Raw genomic sequence first — 19474 nt, 5'->3', positions numbered from 1 at the left:
TAGGAATGGTATCAAGTTCCTGCCATTATTTCACAGAATTAGCAAGTTAGCCTCATTCAACAATGGTACCGTAGCATTAGAAACCTGCTACAGGCCTCATACTAAATAGCTATGTTTATAAAGACCCAGCTGACACAAATGTGAAGCCAATCCGAGGATCCCTACGCCATTAAGGCTTCCCACTACACTGTTCTTTTGTTTTAAAACTGTTCTACTTGAATTAAACACATCAATCTTTGGTAAACCTGGTTCAGGCTCTTGTCCAAGTCTTCCATGCCGAATTTCCATGTCCATGTGGAAAAAGTCCCCAGGGCTGTTTCCCCTCCTCGCCCAGAACTGTTTGGCCCTGCAGTGGAAAAGAAGCCATAAAGAGTGGAACACTAAATCCTTAAAATCCAAAAGATAAATCCTTATCTCTTAGGATTTGTTTGTATATTTTAGACATGCAAAGTGCTGGAAATGTGTGATTTTTGTGTTAAGGCAGGAAATTTGAAGCAAATCTCGACACCCCCCACATCTAGCTGGGGTAAAACCTCATTGTCTGTTGCGTTATTAAATATTAATTTGGAATCAGTGGAGCACTTGTCTGCTAAATGCTGGAACAGAAGGGCCCTGTTTTGCCTCAGGCACAGCCTTGGGCGCCTCTCGCTCTCTCTCTCTCTTTTGCTCGCTTGCTCGCTCTCTCTCTCTCTTCCCCTTCACTTTCCTCCTGTTTACCTGCAGGCCCAGCAGCACTCGGAGCCTGATGCGCTCTGACAGCCCCTCCCCATGCCAGACAGCACACGCCCATGCTGACATACTTGCTGAAGATGTCCGGGGCTGGGCATTCCTGGGCTTAGGTGTTGGGTGATGTCCTGCCTGGCAGTAAAACCAGAGTTTCCTCTGCTGAAACGCTTTGCCCGCTCAACAATGCACTCTCCACCCCCTCTGTTTCTATCTCTGGAGGGTTTATGCTTGGAGTAAGATGCAGTTGATGAATCGCTGGAGCTGCAATTGCCTGGAGGCATGTGTCATATCTGTTATTTGGAAGGGAACCCACTGTAGCCCTGCGAGGAATATACAGTGCATATGTCTGCCTCAGCAACTCCTGGACCATGTATTGCCCCGAGGATTTATCAATCAGCCATATTCCTGGCAACATGTTGTTACTGTTGGCACCACACATGCCAGGCAGAACTTGGGACTTTGCTCACGTAGCCTTTTGAGCAACACATCAAACTCTAGTTTACCCTCCCTGAAGAAGAGAAAGCCAGCGTTTAAACTGATTTTTTAGGCAAGATAGGACAAAATATCATCACTGAGGACAAATCAGTATGACATTTCCTTCAAATGAATGAAAATCACATAGAGGAGACCACTGGAAGAGTAGATGTAGAATATACAATGGTATATTTAGATTTTTGCCTGTTTCTTGAAAGGGAAACTCTAGTCTCTGAGTGGAGTCTTTTAAAAACAAGTCAATCACATTGTGAAGAAAACATCCAACCGATTAAACCCAGTCACAAAAGTAGAACAGGAAGCATCTTCTAATCTGGTTCCTTCCTCAAGATAGGACAGATTTTTCAACATGACTTATCATTTGAGGAAAAAACAAAACAACATTGACTCCAAATGAAAGGAAATTGGGGAAAATGAAGAGTAGGCTAACCATTGGGTTTGATTGCTCTGATCCTCCATTGTCAGTCAGCTTTTCTTTCCTCAAGATAAAACCGTGCTTCAACATGGTTATCTTTGAGGACAATTCAAAACACACCAATGCAGTTTCCCCTATTTTTTTTAAGACAGAGTAGTATAATCAGTATTTTCCCCATCTCCCATCAAACCATAATGACATTGCCTCCAAATTGTGGTAAAGTGCAAAGAATGAGGAGTGGTAATCAATGTAGATCACTTTTTTTTTAAAGGCATGTACCCTGGTAAATTCATTCTTTCCTCAAGATAGAACAGTGCTTTCAACATGGTTATCTTTTGAGGACAAGTCAACACAACCTTGCCTTAAAATGAAAGGAAATTGCTAAGAATGAAGAGTAAGCTAATCAATTTTGATCACTTGACAAGTGCGCATCCCCTGGTTTAGATTTTGCTTGTTTCTAGAATTTTTTTTAATGGTAATTCACATTCACATTGGGTTTGATCTTCCAGTCTTCCATAGTCATTCTCTTCCCTATAGAACAGGAAGCCAGCTTTTAAACTGCTTCTTTCCTCAAGATAGAACAGTGCTTCCGACATGGTTATCTTTTGAGGACAAACCAAAACAACATATCATTCTTTGCAATTTCAATTTCCCATCATTTGAAGGTGGAGTGGCTAATCGATGTAGATCGCTTGACAAGGGCATGTCCCCTGGCTTAGATTTTCTCTGTTTCTTGAAGGATCTTGACAGGTAAAGCTAGTCTCAACACTAGCCTTGATGTGAATCTGTTTAAAGGCAAGCCATTTGCATTGAGTGTGATCGGTTTGATCAGTTTGATCTTCCAGTCTACCATTCTCAGTCCCATCATCACTCCCCTGCAGTATCAAGCGAGAGAGAGGAGCACGGAGACAACATTAGAGGCGCACTTCACACAGCCATTAAAAGAATGTGGAGATGAGTGAAACTGCAAAAGTGCTATGTGGCCCTTCTTATCATACGGATGAGTAGTAATGGGAGCACCGCTGTGGGGAGCGCCGTGCCTCTGGTTAGGCTGTTTAGGCAGGACTTTTTTTCCCACGCTGCTGGCCTGTATGGAGCCCCTGTGAAGCGTGCACGTCCCCCAGTGCGGCCCGGCAGGCCTGAGCCAAATGGAAAGTGACACTCGTGTAAAGTGGTATCCGTGCTTGACTCTTCGAGCACAGATAAATAAGTGCTTACCCCCGAGGTTATTCTGTTCTTGGTTTGTCTTGCGCGCAACTCCGAGGCACAGAAACAAGCTGAAAAGAAGAAAGGAAGGAAGAGAGGCTGATGAAGAGAGCGGGGGCGCATTTGTCTGATACACAGACATCCAATCAAATGAGCTTTGGCAGGTGGTTCTAGCATTTGCTGGTGAACTGTTGCGTTTAGGAAATTTTAAGAACAAGTCAATCAGGCAGTGTTTTTTTAATATCTTTAACTTTAGTCTGGGCGTTGGCTCCAAATCCAAAGATTGATGGTTGAGGGGTTTTGTCCATGTCCCCATCTTTAGATGCACACACGGATGCCCGCTTTGGGATTCATGTCAGTTAGCATTAATGTCTGTTAATATTAATAATGGGAGGGCCTGCAGGTTTTTTCAGTGAAAGCTTGGAAACGCGTCACAAGGGCACGACTCTCCTGGGGGAGTTGGATTGTGGTTCGGGGCCTCGCAGATTTCCCAGAACTCCATAACTCTGTTTGGCATTATGGTGAAAGTTTAATGGTGTCGAGAGATTCTTGCTAAACATACCCTTTGATCCACTGCATGCTGAAAATCTACTTCCTGCGTTTTGGGCAGCTGTGTTTTAACTGATGTGATTGTGTTGAATAGGCAGAATACCTCCTACACGTTTGACTTTACTGCTGCATTTTATCCACTCAACAAGCCTCTCCAGTACTAATGGAACAGTTCTGAATCACTCAACAAATGAACTGAGAGAGTGTGAGGCCAATAAAGTAGCTGAAACCTTTGTTTGTTTGTTTGGCTTCGACTCTAATTTAATGCAGAGTGTGTCTCTGTTATTAGCTTTTACAGCTTGGGGTGGCTTTTGTATTGGTTTTGTAATTTTCTTGAAAAATTAAAGAATATACTTTAAAAAAGAATATAATTTATCCCAAACTGATTTAGCATAACTTTATTGATTAGAAATTACAATCCTATCTCAAGCATTCCTAGTCTTACTAACAGTTAGACTAAGCCCAAACGTGACATGCATGCAGACTATTACCTGGAGTAGCTGTATGTATGAACTTAGATGTTTGTATTAGTTGTAATGGACATGAGCTGGATGTTTTCCTGCCAGATCCCCTAGAACAAACTCTTCTAGGTTTGAGTCATAGTGAGCATAAGTGTGAATAGAGCAGGTTTAGAGAATATAGTGAGCATGCATGCCGTGCTTTCTGCATAGACTGCACTGGTGCCACCCCTAGCCCATTTCTTTTATTGAGAATCTGGTAAATTTATGGCTCTACGTTACACGAGTAAAAGGACAACTCCAGATAATGTCCTGACATTATTCCTTGATGTTCACTAGGAAGCACTGAAGAACAAAGTCTATGTAATGTCCAAGGAAGCCCACTTGTGTACTTGCATGTTAAAAAGAGCTATTTTGGGACTGGCATGTTATTTTCACAGCATACTTTATTGAGCCTCTTGGCAATAACATGCATTTTTGGTGATTAGATACCATTTAGATATGAATAATTATTGCTGCTGTTGATCTTCTCTCTTCTCGCTATTTCCCCCTCTAAATGTTTGTGTGTACGCATGTTTGTGCTCATGCTTATTTACTGGTAGATGATTGCAGTATTACATACTGTGATCCCTTGGGGTTTTCACAGTCTATTGCATTTTCTGATAGAGCTATTATGGGAATGTGAGAACCACCTTTTGTTCCATCATGTTGTGGAACACCCACCATTACTGTAGGCTGTTGACTGACTTCAGGAAAAGGACAATTTTGATGAGAACCCATTGTTGGCAAAAAGTAAAATGGAAATTAAATATTTTTTGATTAGTTTTTACACAGGAAGGTAAAAACTGATCTCATTTAGTGTAAACAGAACACAAAGTAGATCTAAACCAAACAGTACAATTATCAGAGTTTCTGCGCCATATATTTTAGCAGCGGTGGCCATTCTTTTCAGTGCACCTGTTAAAAACTTAAGTCGTTTTCTGTAGTGCAAAATGTAAAATCTCTGGCTCTTCGCTAAACTACATGTTTCAATGGGGAAACTCTTGATGTTGTCGTATTCTAAGAAGATAATAAACATTGTGGCACAGTGGATAACACCACTGCTTGTCAGTGAGCTACCACATCATGTGGGGAAACTGGGGTTCAATTCCCAATTTGGGTAACTATACTGCTCTACACCAATAATAGTCCTTGGGCAAGACTCCTAACACTAAATTGGATATATCACAAAACATGTTGAATCATTTGACTTTTGATTCCTTCTGGATGAATGTTGTCATAATATACATTGCAGAGCAAAATCCTATTGCTATGTGTGTTTTTTCAATATTGTGCAGCCCTAGTGTGCTGGATCTCAGCAGGTTAGTAGGGTTAGCACTGCTAGCCCAAGTGCTGTGGATAAAGTGGTGGTGGTGCTGCTGCTGCTGTAAGCAGGGGCTCATAATTGAATCAAGCAGAATCTTGTGAAAGAGCTGCTGTGTTAACAGCAATCTGTGATTTACAAAACCAAGTGGAAAAACCTAAGTACCTCTAAGTACACGTTTTCTTCAGCAGCAGACGCACATGCGGTGAACTGTAGATGGGCGCGTTCCCAAATTGGAGTTATTTACCTCTCTCGGTAGCTCAGGGCTAATAGCTTTACCCAAGGCTTTTCGAGTGGTTTGTCTTAGAGGGAAGTAAAGCCGCTGATTGTGTACCTGTGGTTTGATTGTTGGGCTTGTGTTGAGGAGAATCGGGGCCTGGTGGAAATTTAGCGAGGGAGTGCTGCTCTTTTTTTAGCCTGGGCTGTTTTCCCAGTTAATCACTGATTAACTCAAACAGCTAGAAAACAATGAGGTCTCCTCTCTGATCCGAGGGGAACTGCTTCGAGTGTAACCATGGGAAAAAAAGATTAGGCAGCTTACTGGGGCTGAAAGCTTCGTGTGTGTTCATAGGGAGGTGGATGCCGTCCAGGGGTTAGCGGCGATAACACTTAACAGCCTTTTTCCAGCCTGTTTGTTAGCGTTAGCGTTCTTGTCCCTTTTTTCTTTGTGAGCTTGCTCGGCTACTCTCGGTTGTTTTTGGCTACTCTTCTCCGTGTGAACGGAACCATAATAAGAGCCCTGTAAAAACAGTCTTCCCCGTCCTACATCATCGTTCCCGTCCCTCCTATCCCCTCGCCGTGCCTCGTACCCGTTTGTTCTCGTTATCGCCCTACTTTAAAGAGTTCATTCTGTATCACACCGCGTGTGCAGTTAATTAGCTGAGTGTTAATTGAGATTTCAGAGCCGCTCCCCCCTCCTCTTCTCCCTCCAGGGCCGACCTAATGTAATAGAAGTCACTTTTGAGAGCTTTGTTTGATCGAAGGCTTGACCTTGCCTCCCCGAGCTGAGCAGTCAAGCAGCATGTGTTCGCCTGCCGTTCTGTTCTGCTGCAGTGCTGGGACTTCCAGGTAATGGCCTTGCATGCACAAGACCACTCACGTTTGAATCCCAAGTGTCCCACCTCAGGCAATCCGAATGCAAGGGGGGGGTTGAAGCCACTTAAAAGGCTTACAGAGTGTAAATTAGTAAGCACTCTCAAATGCCCCTGGGTAAGACAGACACAACAAATAACGTTTTGGCTTTAGTGATGTGTGTGCTTGCGAGGTTTTGACGGGATATGCAGTTAAAAGCTTAATTCTCTAACTTGCTCTGCTCTGGTCTCCGAGTATTCCTTGGCAGTGCTGCATTCAGAGAGAAAGAAAGAGAGAGGGGTTAGCAATTAGCCTGCTCTATGTGATTAAGTGCTTGAGGTCAGAATGCAAATTCTTTTCCTCTGTTAGGTACAGTACTTAACAACCCAAAGTTCAGCCTCAACTTTACTGTGTAGGTCCGTGTTCCCAAACCACTGCAGTAATCCATTAGAGCACATTAACACTTACTTCCGTGTTCCTAAACTCACTGTCCATATATGGGAGTACTTTCTCGTTCAACAAGTATAATTATTAATTATAAATAAATGTTTTTCTTTAATGGCCTTATTGTTTTGTGCTGGTAGGAGTGGATCAGAGACGGCTGTGCTGCTGGTATTTTTAAACTTCTCTCTTTTTACTACTGGTATAAGAATAGTCCAGTAAACAGAAATGTCCATCCAACAGCATCCTGTGGACAGTGTGTCCTGTAGGCAACAGATTCAGAGCTTCTGTCTTTTTGTAGACTTTACGTCTACAAGGTGGAGCATCTAGGTAGGAATATCTAATGTTGGCCAGTCATTACACTTATACTTATATTTCTATTCATTTGCATATATTGCAGTAAACAGTATTTTTCCCAGACCAATGCTTTAATAACTGACGTCATACAAACAGTAAGTAGACTGCAGTACACAAAGAAGTACACAAAGATAAAAGAAACTATATATTTCCCAATGTATGATAATATCTTAAAAAGGGAATAATTGCTTTGTAATGCTATGATATGCTATTATCATGTCAGTGGCATTTAATGGTTTTAAAAGGAAAATAATATATAAAAAAAATAAATCTTATCGTGTCAGGTCTAGTCTTATGGAGGGCGGGTGGATGGTGGTTGTCCGCAGTGTTCAAAAACTCCAGCAGCACTGCTGATATTGACCCACAACCCAAATAATAATAATAGCTGCTCTGTGGTGGTCTATCCTAGATAGAGAGTGAGTGTAGAAACAAGGAGATGGTTGCCTGATTAATGCCTGATTTCTGTTTTTCCTTAAGTGGAGAGGCAAAAAAGAGAACATAAATATGCCCAAAAAAAGCAATGACTTTTAATGCAAAGCCTTTTAACAGGCTAAAGGGGGGGTGGTGGTGGTGGTGGAGGGGGGAAAGTATTAAATTCTTCTTCCATTTTGGGGAAATTTTCTAATCCCTTCATTTACGAGGCGCAAAGCCCTTTGAAGCCACATCAACATTTTAGGCTACATGAGGTGTTTCCTAAACAGCAAGCCAATTTGAAACCAGGCCAGGACAAAGCAGCGACACAGGGCTGCGTGCTTTTTTTAGCGTCTTTAAGCGGCGGTGTCAAGTAGGCCCCACTCTCGTGATCTGTTACCACCACCGGCCTTTCACAGATTCTTCTTAACAATGACATATAAATTCCTGCCCATCTGTCTGTCTAGTTGTGGCGCTTCATTGTGATGAATGATCCCCGGTGAGCGCCGTGTGACTGCAGGCAGTGCGCTGTGCTGGGAGACGCGTTGATAGCGCTCTCTCCTTCTCCTCTTTCCTCCATTTTAAACACCCAATTTATTTCCTTTATGAGATGGATCTTGTAGATTGAATCATTTTCACAGTCGGAGGCTCATTGTGGGCTCGAAAATGAAATGAACTCCCAAATCAATCCTGAACAGGAACAACAAGTGAGCTCGCCATCGCACGGTCGAGCAGCCGCCTAAAATGGCTTCTGTTATTGGAGTAAGAAGTGAATTGTTTTATTTAGGAGCTTTTTTTTTTCCCTCCCGGACCCTCCTCCTCGCCTTTTGTTCGTTTTCGGTGGCTTTCACTGACTGTTGAGTAATTTGAGTAGCTTAATTTCAGCACTTCTTTTCATGTCAGATATTCCATAGAGGTGTCATTCTGAAGAGTGGCCATAATTTCTGCAGATTTATTGCTCAGAAAAAGGAGAAAATGCTTTTTCTGCCTCCCCTCTGTTGCAGCAAGCTAAACAGCCATGAAATTGCCTGAATAATGGTGTTTAAATCCAATCTCGGTTTGTCCCTTCAGCTTTCCCATACAACCACTGAATGAAGGTCCCCCTGGAGATTGCCATTTTCCATTATTAAACTTCAGCTGGTGCAGGTTAGGCCCGTGCACTGGTACCACCACTGTAGAGATTGGCCCAGAGCGATGTATTGTGTGCCTGTTCAGCTGTGGAGAGCATCATTATTGAATAGAACACATGATGTAGACCTTCTGTTGTTCATTAGAGTTGCCAGTGTTTGTAACATACCTGCCTTTTCTCTTGAGTGGTGATGATTCTCGTCTGCTCGTCTCTGTTGTGTTTTATCTCCATGCTTTCTTGTTAGTAAATAGCTGCACAGATGGATGTACCAGAAAGGCACCAAAATATTTCACAACAAAAAAAAAAAATTCTAGGATGAGGTGTGATGTTTTCTAAAGCCAATTTTATTGAAGAGTGGTGGGAAGTGATTTTTTTAATTAACAGTGATTAATCAAGTTATAAGTGCCCCTGATGTGTCTAGTTATGCATCATACCATTTTATTCGTCTCATTTATTTCTCAAAATTCAGTTTATATACACAAGTATACTGCTATTTATGCCTACGCCAAATGTTTCTCCACTTCGTAGTTCTACACTATACTTCCTATAATTCCCTATATAACCCTTTACTCCCGTATCCTCCACTATATACCCCTATACTACCCTATTCTACCCTGTATTCTTATATAACCATATACACATTATTTTGCCCCATACTCCCCTTATACTCTCTACCCTACCCTATTCTATCCCTGTATTTTATTTCCCTATACTATTCTATACTACCAATTTCAACCCTATACTTCCCTGCGCTTCCCAATATACCCTATATATCCCTGTACTCCCTATACTCCACTATGTAACCCTAAACTGCCCTATTCTACCCTGTATTCTTATATTGCCCCATACTATCCTATACTTTCTATAATACCCTATTCTACCTGATATTTCCCTATACTACCTTATACTATTCTATATTATCAGTTTTAATCCTAAATGTATGTAACCCTAAACTGACCTGTTGTACCCTACAATACCCTGTTCTACACTGTAGTCTCTTTTATATAAACGTGTATTTCTTATATTTCCCCATACACCCCTATACTTTCTATACTTTCCTATATTTCCTTTTACTGCCCTGTACTTTCCCATCCTTCCCTCTACAACCATATACTGCCCATATTGCCCCAGGCTTCACTATATTCTCTGTATTATGTCAATTTACTCTATATTCTTTTATGCTATATTATACAGTATTATACTACAGTTTCTACATTATAATAATAATACATATATTACCCTAAACTCCCTGTAATATCCTATATTCCCTATAGTTCATATATTGCCCTATACTTCTTTATACTCCCTATATCACATCGTGTGTTACTCAGTAGAGATTTTCCACCATTCCACAGGTGGCAGGTGGCTGGAAACGACTGGATGTTTAGACATTCTGAAGTGCTGAATTGAAAGCTTGCTGTTTACTGCCATCTTATACTGTCTGGTGTGTTTGCACTCCCATATGTGTGGTTGGCATGGACAAAATGGCACAGATATTAAAGTCCTCATCATGTGCGCCGCAGTTGTTCCTGCCCCGCTACATCAGAATAGTCTTTACAGTTAGTTAAATTTCACTATTGTCCAACGCCACTCCTAATTCCTAAGTGAAGTGGATGGAAAAACGACTTATTTTGCTTTTATTTCTGCTGAAATTTCATAATGGATATTTGGATGGAAACACGGCTTGTGACCGAGTCAAGCAGTTTCTTTCCTTTTCTGATCTTTAGCACTTACTTGCGCTTCTATTTGAGCTCTTTTCTGAGTGGGTTGCATAGCCAAACGCCATGAAATGAATTCCACTCAAGCCACTGAAACAAAATTAGCTTCTCCCCCCCCTCCCCCTCCTCATCTCTTTCTTGATTTCCCAGGGTAATCCAATTTTGTCCTGAAGAAAGACCAAATTAATTTCATAATGCACTGATCAAACATTGCCCGGGGTGTCTCCCTCCACAAAATGAGTTTTTAGAAAGATGCAGATGTCTAAGGATGAACATCCACAAGAGGAAATGAGGCAGAGGAAGAGCGTGTATGTGTGTGGGGGGGAAAAAATGGGATAGAGCAGACACTCCAATATCTCCATTTTTATTGGACAATTTTTCTTGTCTTGTGTCTGCTCCTTGATCATTTTTACTCATCCAGTATTCATCACTTTCTTGTGTTTATTGCTGAGCAGCCTAGCACCATCAGCTTTGTCAGACAGCGAAACTCGCAATTGGAGATATTTGTTTTTGTCCGTGTACCTTGTGAGAGTTTGTATATTATCAGCTTGGCTGGTAACAAGAGAATATACTCAACCTAATTTTCACTGAATATTTATCAAATGATCTCTATGCATGCTTGTGGCTGAGTGAACAGACCTCAGAATTGTGCAGCTTTTGCTGGTATTGATGCAGTCAAGTGCTTCCTTGATTGTGGCCTTTCATAGAATAACCATATATCAACCATTTATCCCTTTTAGGATAAATCTGTTATTCTTTCTTTTAGTCAAAGATTGACACATTATTTAACTTTTTCAAATAAAATAGATGAATATACTTCATATAAGTTAGACACTGTAATCAGCATTTCAGGAAAAATGAAAAAAAAAAGATAAAAGTTCTAGATTTTTTTGGGATTTACTTATTTACTTAGGATTTATACACAATTTTCTATTTTTTTTTATCTTAAATGGTAATGTTAAAGAAAATTTAACTGATAAGTTCAATAAATTCTGAGCAAACATAATAGCAGTTTCTTTCTTTTTTTATTTGGACTAATTTTACTTTTTTACATAAAATTAAGTATGGCTTTATTTACACCTGTATTTGTTCATTCATGAATGCCCATAAAATATAATAACTTGCATAAGTAAAGAAAATAATTATGCCAATCAAAAAGTGTTTCATTATATGTGAATTATTACTTTATTACTTATCAACTCTAACCAAACCTTTTTATCTCTTTTTTTTGTGTGTATAGGTGATCTGAGCTCCATGCAGGGCCCGCGGTACCCCTCCGCTGCCGAGCTGGACGCTTACGCACAGAAGACTGCAGACAGTCCCCTATCCATCAAGATTTTCCCCTCCAACATCAGGGTCCCTCAGCACAAACAGATCAGCCGGACTGTGAATGGCTTGGACACCACAGGCCAGCGCTTTAGCCCTTACTCCCACCCCTACTCTGGTGGCTACCAGGGCTTGCTGGCCATCGTCAAAGCTCCCACCGTGACCAAAGGCGTGGTGAAGAGCTCGGACGGCAAGAGGACTAAACTGTCACCCATCCAAATGGCGGTGGCGCCCTACGCGCCGCCCAGCAACAGCAGCGTCGCCAACAGGCACAGGCTGAGGCCGTACAACATGGAGCTTTGCAAACCTCCCGAGGTGCCCAACATCGCAGCACCTCCCAACGTTGTGGTGGCGGCTTCTGCTGTGACTCTTTCCGGTGGGCAGAGCTTAGCGCTGGCTCCCCACTCCGACCACATGGCCCACGGCATGGTGAGGCAGATGGCCAGGACCTCTCACGCACAGGGCCTGCAGGCACCTGGAGAAGTCCATTCCAGCCCGTCCCACCAGGCGGCCACGGCCGTGGCAGACTCCACCTTTGGCATGGCTGGCCCTCCTCAGAGCAGCTTGGCGTATTCGGGAGCCGTGCTGCCCACTCAGACCGCTGACATGGCCAAGGCTTCGGGATACTTGGACAGTATGGATTACGCTTTATGGCAGAGCAAGCAGCAGAGACATAATAATCACCACCATCACCATAATCACCATAACCATCATCATAATCATCATCATCATCAACAGCATCAACAACAACAGCAGCAGCAGAAACAACAACAACAGCAGCAGCAGCACTATCAGCAGGGCACCCTGCGCATGTACAGTGCCAGCGGCAGCAGTGGCGGCAGCAGCAGCACCAGAGCTGCCATTAGCAGGTCTCCAGATGTCTGCCTCCCAACAGGATCCACCCAACTCCCCTACAGGGCCCATGCGCTCAGCACAGGAACGGGCTCTGGCATCCTGGACAAGGTTGGCTCCTCTCCTCTGAACTGTGCAGCCATGCACGGCGAGTTTTCCGTCGGCCAGTTCTTCGCGCCACCTTGGAACAGTGTTCTAGCCACACCCAACAGCGACTGTTACAATCCACAGGAGCTGCCGCCGGGCTCCATAGCACTCGGGCACCCCCACGCTCACGCACACACCCAGCGCCACCCTCAGCAGCAGCAGCATCAGTACCCAGGTGACCGCACCTCCGGCCCGGCTCTGTGCTGCGGGCTGCCCGGTCGCGGCCTGTGCCAGGCGTCGCTCCTCAGCAGCAGCCTGCAGTCTCTGGAGTGCCTGATCAGCGAGATTCACCCGCCCTGCATCAAGGAGCGCATGCTGGGCCGGGGCTACGAAGCTGTGGCTGTTCCGCACCTCCTCGAGCACCAGCCCACGCATATCCAGCTGCCTGTGTTCAGATAGGGGGCGCTGTGAGAATGCGTTTGAGAGGAAAAGCAGGACACCTGTGTTCGCAGGACTGTCTATTTGCAGGACTGTCTGTTTGCGGAAGGAACTGTTTTGCGGATTAGACAACGAGAGGTAGATTTGTATCAGACATGCCTTTTAGTGGATGCGTGCCATTGGTTAAGGGCTCAGTGGGTCTTTACAAAGATTAAAAGGGTAAAACGGCAATCCCGACTTGCCGTAAAAATAAAAAAAAGAGAGTTGCAGTTTTGCAGTTTCACCTGTGTTAACTGGACTGACTTTAAGAAGTACTACTACTACCACTACTACTCAGATACTGTTTAGCACCAACAGGGATTTTTCTGTTTCGTTTTATTTTTTTGTGTTCTTGTATCATTTAATTCCATACCGAAATCAATCTGAATGAAAGTATATATATATATTTTTTTTTTCCTGATTAGCTGCCAAATGACCAGGAGCAGGAAGTCTTCTAACTGCCCACTACTTACCTTACTGGACATTTATTATTATTATCTTTATGTTATAAATTCAGGTATGTGCTGTTTACTCCAAAACCTTACCTGATTTAAACAAAAAAGGTTTAAAAACAAAAAAGGAATAATAAAAAAAAAGTGTTTGATTGATCCCTTGGTGGCAGAAAATGTCTGAAAACCTCTGAAGCCCTGTCTAATAGTACTCAATCATAATAGTTATGATTTTTTCCAATTGCACTGTAATAAATAAATGAAGAAAAAAATATTATGAAGATTATGAAGATCCTCTCTGGCATGGGTTGGTTCAAGGAACATTTCATCATCTTAAAAGGAAACTTGAATTTTTCTGTATTATGTTTTATTATGTGTCTGCCCATAGACATATGTATACGATTTATTCTTTATTCTGGTTGTTTTATCCAATTCTAGTTTGTGACCAATGGTTTATTATTATTTTTTGTTCCTCTTAGTTTTTAATCCATATTTTCACACCTTCAGTCAGAATGTGGTTTGGTACCTGGTTCTGGTTTGTTGATTATTATATATAAATTTATAAATATATATATTGATTGACTGTAGCCAGGATTTTTTTTTGTTATATTTAATTTTTTGTTTGTTGGATTTGCTTTTTTTTATTTTTTATTTTTATTTTAAATAGGCCTTATAAATCTGAGATATGGACTGAAAATAATGAAGCATCCACTACTACTGAGCTGGCTCCATCAGTGAGTGACGACCTGATGTTAAGCTACGCGAGTTACTGTGATTTAAGTCTTAAAAGAGTGTTTCAACTGGATTTTTCCATCAGTGTTTTGCTGAATTATTTTATTCATTATTATTTATTGATGTTTAAATCTCTGTAAAATGTTAGAAGGTACTACTGGGTGTCTGATGTTCAGATACACAACTGGTTTTGTCTTTTGATCTTATTATTATTATTATTATTATTATTATTTGTTTCTTTCTTTTCATCAGAGTGGAATATTTTGAAGCAGCGTTTTTGAGTAAAACGGCACACAAACGGGCTCTAGATGTTTAAAAAGTGCAATTATAATGTTGGCAGATTAGCCCTTTTCCCACGTTATGCTTCATTGACTCTATTTACTACTGTATGTATGACTGTCTGAAACCTCCACGATTAAGATTGTCAATAAATCTAATTTAGGGATGTTTTTCTAAATCTGTCTCATTTGTTGTTTTTGGGAATGAAAAATGAAAAAGCCATTTTAATCGGAAGTTTACCTCAGTAGAGCTATTCTAATCATTAATGTGTCACAACTGGCACTGTATCTCCAAAACAGCAAATTTACAGGAGAGAAATAAAACTCTCTTAACTTTCAATGGAAATTAATATTAAAAGAGTGATTTCTAATAATTTTGGAAAATTACTTTTGGTTCATTCATTAAAAAATAGTTTAAGGCACAGTTTGTGTCAAAATAAACATATCATTTACAGCATATAGTTTCAAAAGATTGGAAAAGTAATTTTTACAATAGATACTTTATTATTCTTTTCATTATTTTTCATGTATTTGTCGGCTCATAGAGGTGCATAATTGAAACATTGTTAATGATTTTAATTAACAGAAATAGGCCATTGAGTGGTCCAGCGGGCTAAGGGATGCCACTATAATTGGGAGATTGCTGGTTTGAATCCCAGTCATGCAGCTTGCCATCAGCTGCTGGAGCCCTGAGAGAGCACAATTGGTCTTGCTCTCTCTGGGTGGGTACAGTAGATGGCAGTCCTTCCCCTCATCACTAGGGTGATGTGGATCAGCACAAGGCTGCGTCTGTGAGCTGATGTATCAGAACCGAGTCGCTGCGCTTTCCTCTGAGCGTTAGCGCTGTGATGCTACTTGACAAAAAGAGGCAATGGCTGACTCCACATGTAGCAGCTGAATGGGTGGGACAATTGTTCTAGCTAAATTTATAGAAAAAAATGGAGAAAGTTAGAACTAAATAAGAAATAAATACAGAAATAAAAATTTTCCTTTGCTTTTTTTTCCTCCTGGTGAGGATTTAAAAGGGTTACGCTCTGTGCATATTATTAGCATAAATCCAGCATAATGAGAAGAAGCCAGCATTTAAACAATTTTACCCCGTCGCTTCCACACATTAACTCTAACACACGTCGGAGTCTGATGGTGGCAGAGGCCGTAACACTCGCGGCTGTTGGCTGGCGGGTCTGTCATCCGAGTGGCAGTTGGGGCCTGGTGGCTGAGGCGAGGCGGAGCAGCGATACCCTCTGAGGGCAGGGCATTGAGGTTGCTCTGGCTTTATCCACCCTGGGGACAGGGGCTAATCAGCTTTCAGTGTGACCTGAGCTCGCACACATCTCCTCAGCCTCTTTTATCAGCTCTTCAAGGGCATCGAGAGCAAACACACACAGACAGAGAGAGAGAGAGAGAGAGAGAGAGAGGAAGGTGCTGATGGAAACCAGGCCGAGAGGCGGCCATTAGTTCCAGCCAGAGAGTTGTAGGCCGAATACTGGCAAAGCCGGCCTGGCATTCGTGCTGCATTCACAGCATGTAATAGTACTATTGCATCTTAAAAAATTAGAATATCAATATAAATTTACTTTAATTCAGAATTATGGGCAAAAAAAAAGAGATTTTTTCATTTTATTTTAACACAAGGCCACAACAAGAAAACAGGGAATGCCTCTGCAGTACAGCATTATCCACATTAAACACAAAAATAAACTAATCTTTATATCTTAACCACTCAATATATAACAATGGCAATGCAAGCATTTTAAGTTTGCATTCCCTAAATATTTACTGGATCATAATATAATATCAGTACAGTGGCAGAAGTTATACCTGGTAATGAGATATGCTAGTGCATCCTATACAATTAGAATATTAAAAGAATTTGAAAAGTTACTTTATTTTAGTATTTCAGTTCAAAATCTACAATATATGAAACTCATATTATATAGATGTATTACACACAAAGTGATCTATTTTAAGCATTTATGTGTTTATTTGTTTTATTATTGATGATTATAGCTTACAGCCAAATAAAAAAAATCAGTGTCTTAAACATGGTTTGGAGAGACATGTCATCTGCTGGTGTTGATCCACTGTGAATCTTACAGCACTTCATGCTTCCCTCTGCTGATAACTTTATAGAGATGCAGATTTCATTTTCCAGCAGGACTTGGCACACTGCCCACACTGCCAAAAGTACCAACTGGTCTTAAAAAATATAATATTCTAATTTTCTGAGACACTGATTTTCGTTTTTTTTTCATTGGCTGTAAACCATAATCCAAATAAATCCAACAATAAAAGTAATAAACACTTATAATAGATCACTCTGTGTGTAATACAACTATATAATATATATAATGTGTTTCACATTTTGAACTGAATTACTGAAATAAAGTATCTTTTCAATGATATTGTAATTTTTTGAGATGCACATGTAAATCTCATTAAATTAAGAAACTTCAAAACATTTCAAGAAATTTGAAAGTATCCTCAAGTGCAATTCTTTATGATGAAACTGGCTCTCATCAGGACTGCATCAGGAAAGGAAGAGCAAGAATTTCCTGCGTTGCACAAAATAAGCTCTCCAGATAAGAGCACCTAAATGCTTCACATGGTATTTTGGTTTGTTTAACACTTTTATGTGTCGCAAATTTTGACAGGCAACAAAGCAATTTTACAGGAGAGAGATAAAACCTTCTTAACTTTCAGTGGTAGTCAATGTAAAAAGAGTAATTCTAAATACTTTTGGAGAATTGCTATTGGTTCATTCTTTAAGAAATTGTCTAAGGGACAATTTGTGAGTTTAAACGGTGTACTAAACTAAAAATACTTGTTTTTCACTGCACAGTGACAGTATATAGATATATATGTGTAGGTATGTTTGTGTGTATTGTATAGATTTCATTATTGGCAACAGAATCATCTTATCTTACATGTTTTTCCCTCCACACTCGATTAAGTGCTGAAGAAGCGCAGAGCTTTAGTCACCACAGTCTTGAAAAAGTCATATATATGGAAATGGGGGATCCATAAGGACGCAGGTTTTTTTTTTCCTCCCCCTGCAGTGTAGCATTTGTGTGTGAAAAATGTGCAGCCCTCTCAGGTTAAATGTCTCGGAATATATTACTTTTAATAAAGCATATTATGCAGTTATTGTGGAATAGACGGCCCTACACAATGCGACAGGCCTCTTATCTTCAGATTTCCTGGATATGCAAAACAGCTCCGGGCCTTTTTTTCTCCCCTTCTTCCATATTTCAGGCCCAGAAAGCGTTTATGCAATTCCAGAGGATTCTCTTGTAGTAAAGAAGGCAATCTGAACGCAACACGGATAAAACGTTGTGATGATTCAGCTCAGCGGCCCGACGCCAGAGCCAGAGATTTAAAGCTGGATTTGTTTTCGCTAAAGACGCGAGATTGTTAAAATGCGTTCTCTGTGGTCAGCACAACGACGTCCGCCATTGCTTAAACACAGTATGACCTGAACACGCCTGTGCTGAAGCTTCTTATGAGGACAATGCTCTCTAATAACAATGTTAAAGATTTAAAAAATGAAGAGAAATGGAAATTTAATCAGGAAAATACAAAGCTTCTTAAATTTATAGGATCTATACGTGTTGGAGAATTTCTTCATCCAGTACTGTGCTATTTCTCTTTAATATTAAGTGTTTAAATTCATAGTAGACTAGAGTTTGGACTGTGTGTCTCTCCACTCTTCCTCCAGACTCTGCTCCCTTGATTTACTTTAAATGAAATGTAAAACTTACTGATGATCAGTGATGGTTTGGAGAGACATGTCTGTCATCTGCTGGTGTTGATCCACTGTGTTTTATTCAAGTCTATCAAGTCTAAAGTCAGTGCAGTGTTCTTATAAATTGTAGTTTTATAATAGTGTTTTTCTCATGCGTTTTTGTGTGTGAACAGGTGGGCGGGGAGGTGGAGAAGGTGGAGAACCCCTGGCCTAAGCTAAGCTAAGCTAAGCGCTCCTGAGTGAGGTGAGGTCTGTCCGTATGGCTCCTTCAGAAGCAGCTGCGGTGATAAAACTGCAGGATTACCCGCCCTGTACTGAGTCCGAAAGAGGATTAGGCTCCTCAGGGAGGTCCACAAGATCCACATTGTCCTCAGGCAGCAAGAGCCTCTCTCACACACACACATACATACACACACACACACCCTGTTGCTGAGGGAGAGCTACTGAAGGCCTCGTTTAGCCTGAATAAACACAGCGACCTTGCGGTTCAAAAGGTGCCCAGTAACAATGCCTTCACCCTGCTGTTTACTAATGAAGCTCTCTCTCTCTCTGTCTTTCTCTCTGTTCCTCTCTCTCTCTCTCTCTCTCTCTCACACACATACTATCCCTCTTTACTCTTCATCTCTGACCCTCTCTTTTTCTCTTATGTTTCTCTCTCTCTCCCTTTTCCATTTAATTTACTTTTTATTCTGTCTCTCTCTCTCTATTTCTCTCTCTATCTGTATTTTCCCTCTCTCTCTCACTCTTTATCTCTGTCCCTCTTTCTCTCACACTCTCTTTATCTCCCTCTCTCTCTCGCACAAACTCTCTTTCTTTTCTCTCTCTCTCTTTCACTCTGTATCTGTCTGTCCCTCTTTCTTTATCTCTCTCTCTCACACAAACTCTCTTCCTTTTCTCTCTGTCTCTCTCTCTCTCTTCCTTTTCTCTCTATTTCTCTCTGTAACTCTTTCCCTCTGTCTCTGTCTGTTACTCTCTGTATCTCTTTCTCTCTCTCTGTCCCTCTTTCTTTATCTCTCACATAAACTCTTCCTTTTTTTCTCTCTCTGTCTCTTTCTTGTTTCTCTCTTTCTTTTTCTGTCTCTCTCACTTACTCATACTCTCTATCCCTCTTTTTTCTTACACTCCCTTTGTCTCTCACACACAACTTCTATCTTTTTCTTTTCCTTTCCTCTCTCTCCCTCTCCCTTACTCT

General features: G+C 41.2%; 1 protein-coding gene across 1 annotated transcript in view; it reads left to right on the top strand.

The window, feature by feature from the left end:
* LOC103032455 (protein FAM222A) overlaps positions 1–14716 on the top strand; it is a 29392-nt gene extending 14676 nt beyond the window's left edge. Inside the window, exon 3 of the mRNA XM_049469104.1 lies at positions 11577–14716. Within this exon, the coding sequence (XP_049325061.1) occupies positions 11577–13060 (1484 nt within the window). The 3' untranslated portion in view covers positions 13061–14716. The remainder of the gene's footprint in view (positions 1–11576) is intronic.
* The last annotated feature ends 4758 nt before the right edge of the window (positions 14717–19474 follow it).

Source organism: Astyanax mexicanus, chromosome 20 (genome assembly GCF_023375975.1).
Source record: "Astyanax mexicanus isolate ESR-SI-001 chromosome 20, AstMex3_surface, whole genome shotgun sequence".
In the NCBI taxonomy this organism is placed as follows: domain Eukaryota; kingdom Metazoa; phylum Chordata; class Actinopteri; order Characiformes; family Acestrorhamphidae; genus Astyanax; species Astyanax mexicanus.
This window is presented reverse-complemented; position numbering and strand designations above follow the sequence as displayed.